The following is an 11,419-nucleotide window of genomic DNA, read 5'->3' as shown; positions in this document are numbered from 1 at the left end:
TACTGCAAAAAATGAAAGAAGTTGAAAATTTAAATATTTAAGACAGCATTTAAAAAAAAGTTATTATATGAGTAAGACTAAATCTATTCTATTTGACTTAGTTCAGATTTATTGAAAATTAGAATTTCTACTTTTTTATTGCTTTTATCACCTTCATTGGATATGTCTTTATGAAAACATTACCAAAAAATATTATTGACCTTTTAAAATATTTTTCTACAGTATATTATAAATAATTGCTTTAAACTATTGGAGTATTTCCATATATATTTGGATTAAATTCCAATAGTAAAATAATATCAAATTTGATGAGATATATTTAGTATAACTATTGATTTATCTATATCTACCAAGACGTAACTGGATAAAACGATACAATCTGATAATGTAATAAATGGATCTAATACACATACATATGTATGTATGTATGAAAGCACGATATGATATATTCTTGTATATACGTACATGTGTATGTACATATGAAAAAAATAAGATAGATAGTTTGAAATAACTAAGCAGTGCTGTTACAGATATCACTCGTTGCGGTTCTCAGTTTTACTGTTATCGCATAATTTACCAAAAAATATCGCGTAGTACAATTAGAAAGTTACGATTACGTGGATGTATAAACCAAATTGTTCGCAAAAATGCATTCTAAAACATTTCGTAATAAAACATTTGAACATTTCTTCAGTAGATTTTTCAGGTAATTACATTTTATGTATATAAATTAAGTGATCATAATGTGCATTGTTTATGTTTATTATATTTATTTGATTATTAATGTATAATATAAAATAATTATATTATACTATATTATAATAATTAATATATCTTGAATTTAATGCCATTCTTGTATATTAAATATATTAAATATCAATTCTATTAAATATTTCACTATATTTGAGCATTTAATAATTTTGAAAAGTATTTAAAATATCTATTTTTTCTCATCTGATAGTGAAATGCATAAATATAATTAATTAATAATGTAAAAGAAATAAATAGGTCATTTACGCAAAACATATGTATGTGTATATAAATAACTGATTTATAGTTTCGTTCACAATCGTCTTTTATTTCAATAAATAATTTTTATTATCTATAATGGGAACTATAATAGTGTTATTACCACCAGGTATATTAATAGTTATTTTTTCTAAATTTTAATATTAATGATTAAAATTAAAAAATACCATATGATTATGTAATAAATGCATAAATTCAATTTTCAAAATACATTCAAATTACAATTTTTCTCGTTACTATCTTAGAATCACGGAATATAAAAAATATTCGAAGATATCACTTTAGTATCTTATATAATTACGTATAAAGTAATTGAACATGTAAAACTATTTTTTTCGTTAAAAGGATATTTGATTGTCCTTTTATTTCTGCTAAATCAATCAATGATATCTTTTCCAAAATTTTCTTTATTATTCAATTTTATTAAATATTAAAATATTTAAATACTTATTTCTTTAATTATAAGAATGTAATAAGCATCCCATAATATTTTCTATGTATTAAATATAAGATTATGTAGCAATCCACTTGCATCTTTGATTGGGGGATGGTAAAGGTTCGGTTAACTTCGGGTTCATAGCCGAACTCATCCGAAATCTATATGTCGTTGGCTACCTTCACCATGGGTGTTTTCACCTCTCCGTCGGTTTCTCATGAAAAGTTTGTTCGCTTGTCGCGTTTGTTCTCGAGATAAATAATCTTAGATGTGTCTTAAAGTACTACACGAAGTACGTTCATTTCATAATTGTATTTTTTTACGATAAATTTGATGTGTGTTTTATTCTTCGCTGTTTTCGGTATCGCACATGTGAAAATTAGGATTTTGACGGATCTGATTTAATGCAATGGCGACGTTACTTTCCATTATGTTGTCCACGTTTCTTCTAACCATTGGTTATCGCCATGCTCCTGAAAATTGTTGCAACTATGCAATGCCAGTGCTAAAAAATCAACGATAGGAAAAGAATGATCTTCTTCCGGTGTAAGAGAATTTGCATTGTTCCTGGATATTGTAATGAACCGGTGGAACAAGTTCAAATCGAGCGGGCTCTGTTATCCGTATAGAAATCTTTTCTCCTTTGATTTTCGTTGAATTTCATCAAAATTTTTATATATTTTTTTCAAATAGTATTACTGACTACTAGTTGTTATCAAAAGAGAAATGTTAGGAGTATGAATTTGGGAAATCGAAAATTGGATGTATCTGTTAGTCTTTATATCCTTAGATCACATACCTTTTTTAATTCTATATTCATCAGATTTTTAAAAATGATGTTCTTACATTATTTATTCTTTTTTCGGAACAACGAAATATTTTTATATATTTGCGTAAATAAAGAGCAAAACTAATGTAAGTGTAATGAAATGCTTATATTAATATTTTTCATATTATCTTGGTTCAAGTTTTTGAATTAATTTGTTTGTTATTTTTCATTTGGTAAAATACACAAAATACTATATTTTAGTATTATAAAACGAGAAAATTTATAGTACGATTTATTATTTTTTAATATTTTATTACTTTTTACTTTTTTATTTAAAAAAAAGATCATTTCAATAAAATGATTTTGACAATGAATAAACATTCAGCGGAAACATATTATTGGCATTAATAAAATAAGAACATTCATATTTATTTGTTAGAAATGGCATTAAATAATAATAATAATAATAAATAGCAAAGAAATTGGTGATTTGCTTCCTAACCTAAATCACAAAAGTGCCATATTATGACGTCAAGCTTGGATCAGCGCGAACTCGACGAAAATGCGTATACTAATAGAGCATATCTCTGTTTTGTGTTACGGTTATATAGTGACGCGATGAAGTGTCATCGTTATCAGTGACTATTCGAATAAACATTCGTATTTATTATATGTAGCCTTTATTAAAACCTTTAAATAATTACAAGTGTTCAATGTTTGTCACACTAGATATCGACGAAAGAATTGCAAGTTTCTTGAGAAGAAGAAGAGAAGCTTCGAGAAAAAAGTTGCCGATTTTACAAATTATGTCTGATTTTGAAAACTCATATGCATTTTTCCGTGTTTCTTAGTGGGCTTTATCCAAACGTTTTAAAAACCAAAGTGTATTTTAGTGTTTATTTTGCACATTTACATCACGAAATGTGTATTATGAAAATTTTATATTCACATCATCATAGCTCAATATTCATGCAAAAGGACCAAACATAAGAACATTGCAAGAACATTTGCAAAAAAAATTTTTATATTTCATGACTCAGTGGCAGTGAATTCAAATAGTGGACGAGTTGAAACTACATACAAAAAATGGGTAATTGTTTCAGCAGTCCAACAGATACAGAAAAAGAAAAGCCTGATAGAATAGGCAACCCTAATATAGAGGCAGTTGCATCTCAAGCTAGTCCAGTGCCAACACCACCTCCAGATCCTATTAGGCCTATGCCACAAATCCCAGATGCGGATGTGCCAACAGCAAAAATTTTTGTTGCACTTTATGATTATGATGCACGTACAGATGAAGATTTAAGCTTCAGAAAAGGTGAACATTTAGAAATCTTAAATGATACTCAAGGAGATTGGTGGTTAGCTAGAAGTAAAAGAACTCGACAAGAAGGATATATTCCCAGCAATTATGTTGCAAAGTTAAAATCTATAGAAGCAGAACCGTAAGTTACATTTTTACCAACATCTACATTTATTTTTTTCTAAATATTTTTTGCTTGATAAATGTACATACTAAAAAATTTACGTGTATAGTAAAAATATTTGTTTTGTGTAATTTTATAATAATAACTTAAAAAAATATATATTTCTATTGCAATAAATATAGATTAATAGCTATATCTTGATGAATGATGATATAGGATTAACATGCTTGCATTTGGAATGCATATCACATGAAGCTTTACAGTTATACATTCATTTAAAAAATATTTCAAATTTATTATATATAAGAAATATATATATGAAATATACTGCAGACATGATAATGATTGAGAACATGCAATAAATCTTAGTTTGTTCACTTTCCTTTATTATATTTTCACCTAATAAATTTCTCTCTATATAGTCAACTAGTCAATGCGACCTTGCTTTCACTAACAGTACATGTATTGCCTCTTAGGTTTTATTAATATGGGTGCACAGTTCTGATTATCAATCATTTTAAATAAGCAGTATTTCCCTTCTTTTTATTTCTGTATAAATGTAAAAGTTTTAAAGAAAAAAATAGTTTTATCCTTTTTTTATATTGGCCAATCAAATATTAAATTATTATTTTTGTATATGTAATATTTCTTATTTTTTTTAATATTTTAATTATTTTTGCTTTTTGTAGATGGTACTTCAGAAAAATTAAACGAATTGAAGCAGAGAAGAAGTTATTGCTTCCTGAAAATGATCATGGTGCATTTTTAATTAGAGATTCTGAAAGTCGACACAATGATTATTCTCTTTCGGGTAAGTTAATACATATTTGAATATGTATCAAAAATATAAAATTTAATCACTACAGTGAAACACATGCTCACAATAAATATTTACTATATTTTCAATATATTACAGATATATTGTTAAAAATAATAACATGATAAAAATTTTTGTAGTACGCGATGGTGATACAGTTAAACACTACCGCATTAGACAACTGGATGAAGGTGGTTTCTTCATTGCTAGAAGAACTACATTCAGGAACCTTCAAGATCTTGTCGAACATTATAGTAAAGATGCTGATGGGCTGTGTGTAAATCTCTGCAAGCCCTGTGTACAGGTAAGATGAAATTCTTAGTTAAATCAATATTTCTTGCAATCCTATGTCACATAAATGGAGTTTAGACAGCTTGTTGCATGTATAAAATTGGTTTTTAATGATATACGACCATTTTACTAAAGAATATAATGTATTGCTTAATTATTAAATTTTTTTTCAATATTTATCAAGGGATTTCTTCAGTGATTCAACAAAAATTTGTTTTAATGTTTCTGTTCTAATATTTATTAACTTTGCAGAAATCCCTTGATATTAAATATAACCCATATATAATATGAGACTTAAAATGAAAACACAAATGCATGATTTTTGACCTTTATTGTACACGAATCTACAATGTGATTAAGTTTGTACAGAGAATAAATAAAATAGTATAAATAAATTAGATTCAATCATTTTAACAACTATTTAAATTACATTTACATATTATATTTATTACATATTAATAGCACTGTCTAAACTCCAGTTAGACTTTGCTCTATAAAATTATATATTTAGTAGCTATAATAATAACTGCATATATATTTTTTAATAAATATTATTGGAAAAATATTTAAAAATAATATATTGCACAAAAATCACAGTTCAAGATACAGAATGAAATTTTATATGTACTTTACTAAATTCTTATTTTATATTTCTTATTTACAACATTGTTAGGAAATGTATTTAAATATATTAATAAAAAGAAGCACTAATTTGAATGTTAATCAAGATGTAATAAGGAATTGTTGTATTTATAAGTATATGTAAAAAATTGTTTTCTTTAACTTTTAATTAATCTTTAAGGAGAAGATATATTGTTACTTTTAATGGAAAATCATATATATATATATATGATATATATATATATACACACACATTTGTATATTGTATCATATATATTTCCGCTATTTATTTAAAAAAAAGTTAAGGTTTGAAAACAGCTTTTAGTTTGATAAATAATCTTGCAAAGTTTGATCTCTGAATAGACTATGTTTGTTTCTCTGTTATTGCTTACCTTACCTCCCGCTGGATTTTCTTGGTAAATTGAATGTCCCAATATGACATAACATGTTAATTTTCTTTGTAACATAAATGCTTTCCACTATATCTTTGGCCTGTACATACAGCACAAGCCCGTCCTATATGGAATCATGTTTCAAAGACATTAGATCATTCTTCATCTAGAAAATTCACTTTCTTTCATAATCTGACATAACATTGCTAAATTCTATAGCTCTTTCTTAGAAACAATAGGATTGAAAGCACACATTAAAAAAATAAGATAAATTTGAGTCTATGTGTCTGTATGTGCTACTTTGATGTATTGTTAATTATGACAATATTCAACACAAATTCTTTTATACAATCTACAACAGATGATCATATTCTAGTATCAATATTTGTGTGCTTAAATCTATCTAATATACAGGATATCTCAAATAAATTCTTAACTTTCCTATTAAATTATCCACATCATTTAGTATTGATTATACAAATGAAGAAAGACTGTTATTATGCTGTATTATATTATACTATATTATATTAAATAATATTATATAAATAATATATTAAAGGAAAAATAAGTAATATATTTTTTACTGGTGTTCGAGATATCCTGTATGTGGAATTTAAATTCATAGATCAGTTTTTAAAATTTAAGTTTTAAAATTCTTTTTTGTGTATATATACACATCAAAGAATTTTAAAACAGATTTCCTTCCTATCTAATGAACCTTATATATTTTCTGAACAATTTTTAATGAAATGAAGCAAGAAAAGTTCATAAAATAATTAAAAAGACGCTTTTGTCTTATTAAATTATATGGTTTAATGCTCTCAGTGATTGAAATTATCTTCTATATTTTTTTATACTTTCTTTTAACTCAACTTTGAGGCATTGAGGGCATTTTGTGTTAAAACAGTTCAAATATGGTGCTATATTCTTGTTGATAATGTACATACTTTACAATAAATAAACTATAGTGTATACATTTATGTCTTGGACCGTGCATAAGTGTTCAATTACTAAGTTCCTGAAATTATATTTGACGACTTTATATTCTTATCTATAAAAATAAGTATTAATGACTTTTGAGAAATATTATATGTCAAGAATAAAGATTCATCTACAACAAAACATTATTTTAAAATTTTACTTCACATCCTTAGCTACTATATTTATTGGGATCTAAAATAATTTTCTTTATAAAATCACTCAAATGTCAAAAGGCATGAAATTAAATAATTTTAAATTTGCTTTTAATCACTTGCATCTTGCATAATAGCCACTATTTCTTTTATTTTTTATGGTATTACCATTAGATTAGATATTTTAATTTAAGCAACACTTGCTATTTGTTACATCTTATAATAAAATCATTAAAAACTTAATAAGCAGTTATGCAGCCTAAGCAACATCCTTAAAGGGCTTCTATTTAGGTTTGTATTAATAGAAAGTAAGAACAATTCTCCAAATTTCTTCAAGGAATTTTAGAACTTCAGTTAATATATGATTTAAGTTTCTCTATCTTATTTATTAGTGTACAACTTGCAAAGGAACATTTGCTATTAATGCCATAGAAATATATTCATTTAAAACAAATAAAAAGTTTAACAGTCATTGACTGGCATATACTTAATTTTGTTGATAGGTTGAGAAACCTGTAACTGAGGGTCTTAGTCATCGTACAAGAGATCAATGGGAGATTGACCGTTCATCTCTCAAATTTGTGAGAAAATTAGGCCAGGGTCAATTTGGAGAAGTGTGGGAAGGATCTTGGAATAATACAACTGCAGTAGCAATAAAGACATTAAAACCAGGAACTATGGATCCTAAAGATTTCTTAGCAGAAGCACAAATTATGAAGAAACTTCGTCATGCAAAGTTAATTCAACTATATGCTGTTTGTACTTTGGAGGAACCTATTTACATCATCACAGAATTGATGAGGAATGGTAGTTTGTTAGAATATTTGCAAGGTAACAAAGTGTACTTTTTATTACTTCAATCTGTAATCTATTCAATATTTATTTATCTATTTGTTCATTTCTACACGTGTTATAACTTTTCCAACAGGGAAAGGAAAAACATTAAATTTACAACGATTAATTGATATGGCTGCACAAATTGCAGCAGGTATGGCGTATCTTGAGTCACAAAATTATATCCATCGAGATTTAGCTGCTCGAAATGTATTAGTAGCAGAATTAAATGTTGTGAAGATTGCAGATTTTGGTTTAGCTAGGCTTATTAAAGAAGATGAGTATGAAGCCCGAATAGGTGCACGCTTCCCCATTAAATGGACTGCACCTGAGGCTGCAAATTATAGCAAATTCAGTATTAAATCTGATGTGTGGTCATTTGGTATTCTTTTGACTGAATTGGTTACTTATGGTAGAATACCATATCCGGGTAAATATATCTTTAAATTTAATAAAGATAAGTAAATTAAAGTAATAAAGATTTAAAAAAGAGTATCTAATTATTTTTAATTTTATAGGTATGACAAATGCTGAAGTTCTTCATCAAGTAGAACATGGATACAGAATGCCATGTCCACCTGGTTGTCCAACTGCATTGTATGATATCATGTTAGAGTGTTGGAACAAAGATCCAATGAAGAGGCCAACTTTTGAAACATTGCAATGGAAACTGGAAGATTTCTTCACCATGGAAGGTTCTGAGTATAAGGAAGCATCTGCATATTAAAATATTAAAACAGTTTATAATTCTTATAACATATTTCGTTATGTTTTCTATCAACAAGATATAATAGATATTCTGTATGAATGATAAATGCAGATTATTATAATTAGCAGTTAAATTCAGAATACGGATGTTTGTGATATTTGAGAGAGTATACTTTATACTGAAGAATAGTCTTCTTTCTATAAACTATAAATACGGTTTATTTTTTTAGCAATATGATTACGCCAATCGCTTTTGTTATATATTCTGGCTGCCATAAAATTATAGAGCAACTTTGTCAATTCATGAATGATTACACACGAACGAACATTGAACGTTAATTAGTGGCTTTTACAACCAATGACATAATTTAGATTTTATTTTGGAAAATTATATTCTGAACGTGTAAACGTCGGTATTAATAGCATCTGTTGGACAGTATTTATGGGAGTTAACATTTTTAAACTAAGAATTTGTTATTTACTAATCTTGACTGTCGCGATTGTCAGATGTATTACAAATTTGATGTAACAAAATTTTCAGATACTACACAGCCAATTTAAGCCAATTTTTTTTTTTGGAAGATTGTTTACATTACAATTTCAAGCATCTATTATATAGCAGTAAGAAGGATTATTGTGTGTCTTGATTTATCATTCCTTCTTATTTATTTATATATATACTCACATACTTTTATTATTATTATAATTGTTAATTTATTATTAAGAACTCGCAAGTATGAAGCATTTTGTGTTCAAAATTTATAAGACACAATTTGTTGAAAACTCATGAGTGGCCTATTAAGCCAACATACATGTAAGATAAATTTTATGAATATTTATTATTACTGTTCACTGTTCTGTTCTTTTCTTTTTTTTTTTTTTTTGCATATGTTAACTCTCAGTTATTCTTGAAAAAAACATATATTAACTAAAAGCAATGTATTTAACCTAAAAATTATTCTTAACTGTTCATAAAAAATATAATACGTGTGTAAGATAATATAAGAAAGTATACAAGGGTATTAACATTACTAGAGAAGCATGTAAACTATTATATTTGAATTTTTTATTTAATAGTATAAAATAGGTTATAATCTTAGAATTTCAAATTAGTATTCGTTGCTATTAATTATTCAGTTGATTATTTTTTCGTATTACTTCAGTTTATTATTGCTATTTCTGACTTCCAAATTCAAATTCTTCATTTTTACCTATTTGTATACTATAAATTATGTTTTTAATTTCTTAGGTTGATAAATGTCATCTTTTATCAATATTTATGAAAATTATAATTTTTAAATGAAGCAATACAATTTTTGGGAATATATTAGAATTGTTTGTTTCATTTTGGCTTTTTTAAGAGTCTAGGGTAAATAGAGTAAACATATTATACATGTCTTAGATTATCTATATTTGCATTTGATGCCGTATTTATTAATATTTACTTTCTTTTTGAAAAAATTTCCATTATTTCTATATAATGTATACTTCTCAAAATTGTATGAAAACAAGTTTGTTTCGTTTATAAAAAGACATTAAGACGTTAGATATGTGTGAACACACAGAATTTGTTATATGTTTCATTTCATGCCTTTTATATAGATGGATATACAAAATAATGATCAAAAATAAACAAAATTTGTCTAGTCAGAGACCACTATTCTATTGTGAACATTTATGGTGTTAAATACGTTTACACCATTCTTTTCATGAACATAAGACATACTGCCAAATAAATATAAAGAAACAGCTATCATGCTATTATTATTAAACGAAAAAGGATATGAAACTGTATAATGACACAATGTTATACTAAGAATTAAAGTAAAAACAGAACATTACTTAAACTTAAGTAAAAGAATGTTTAATTATGTTTCTGTGGTCATCTGATAATTAATTTAAAACATTTTTGTGTACTATTATTTTAAGAAATTATATTGCTGGTATTAAATAGTATTAAAACTGATGATAGTAAGAATTTAAAAAATCATTTATGTAGGATATCAGGCACTTTGTACAAAAGTAAATTTTTATATAAGCATATATATTTATATTTTGTACAGTTTTATTTGAATATAATGAAATGCTTTATATATATATATGAAAATTTCATTAAAGCGTAAAATGTCTACATGATTTTTATACAGTAAGCTCAATAATTTTTTCACTGATCTTTTAATTAAAGAAGCGAAGAATACAGTGGTATATAAGTATTAATTGTGTGAAATATAATGATGCATATAATTTTTAAAAATAAACACAACACCTATGACATCGTTAACGAAATAGTATTATCGTTAATAAAATTGTTCATATATAATTGTATTATGTCATAATTATTATATTATATACGACTTTATAATTTTGTATGTATGCATAGATATATACAGTATACATAAATATTATATAATTGCGTATAGTACATACATATTCATATCGTGCGCGTGCGTGTGTGTTTGTGTGTACATACATGTATGTATATATATAAAAGTGTATATATGTATACATATAGTACATACATCGCATGTTAAAAAATATTACAAAAGCAATTTTAACTTGTTTCATAATTTCTTTTGTTCCTTACCACCTTTTCCTACTTCTCGAGCATCTGTAATATACATAGATATGTCTCTTTTTATAAACTAATTTACTTTTTAATCATATGTTATTAATTAAATTGTCTTAAATATGTTATCTAAATACATATATGTATTACTTAATAATAATATTCTACTGTAGATGGTTTGTTGTAAATATTTCATATAAAATATATTTACTACATATACATTAAAATTGAAATAAAATTAGTTGTAACTTGATCTGTGGTTGTATAATAACTTTAAAAATAAGTCATTTACATTTTATCTAATTTATGTAGCATAAAACATAGATTTCAATGCATTGCGACTTATTAACTTTATCAAACACACGTAATTTCATTTTATTTTAGTTTTTATTTTCT

General features: G+C 25.6%; 3 protein-coding genes across 8 annotated transcripts in view; 2 read left to right on the top strand and 1 right to left on the bottom strand.

Moving 5' to 3' along the window:
- Blw (ATP synthase subunit alpha blw, mitochondrial) overlaps window positions 1-11,419 on the bottom strand; it is a 52,649-nt gene that overhangs the window by 8,840 nt on the left and 32,390 nt on the right. The window lies entirely within an intron of this gene.
- The window catches only part of Rpl38 (ribosomal protein L38), a 34,181-nt gene that overhangs the window by 4,769 nt on the left and 17,993 nt on the right, over window positions 1-11,419 (top strand). The gene's annotated exons all lie outside the window — the stretch shown is intronic.
- Src42a (Tyrosine-protein kinase Src42A) lies at window positions 124-11,012 on the top strand. 6 transcript variants are annotated; one of them, XM_072022012.1, is made up of 7 exons: window positions 124-706; window positions 3,338-3,679; window positions 4,351-4,472; window positions 4,619-4,782; window positions 7,419-7,746; window positions 7,844-8,179; window positions 8,268-11,012. In XM_072022012.1, exons 1-7 carry the CDS (start codon window positions 648-650, stop codon window positions 8,474-8,476), a joined length of 1,560 nt encoding a protein of 519 aa, XP_071878113.1. In that variant the 5' UTR covers window positions 124-647; the 3' UTR covers window positions 8,477-11,012. The 6 variants fall into 6 exon arrangements, with proteins under 6 accessions (XP_071878113.1, XP_071878115.1, XP_071878119.1 ...); XM_072022014.1 differs by having other exon boundaries at window positions 126-706; window positions 3,341-3,679; XM_072022018.1 differs by having other exon boundaries at window positions 133-706; window positions 2,964-3,679.

Source organism: Bombus fervidus, chromosome 2, assembly GCF_041682495.2.
Source record: "Bombus fervidus isolate BK054 chromosome 2, iyBomFerv1, whole genome shotgun sequence".
In the NCBI taxonomy this organism is placed as follows: domain Eukaryota; kingdom Metazoa; phylum Arthropoda; class Insecta; order Hymenoptera; family Apidae; genus Bombus; species Bombus fervidus.
This window is presented reverse-complemented; position numbering and strand designations above follow the sequence as displayed.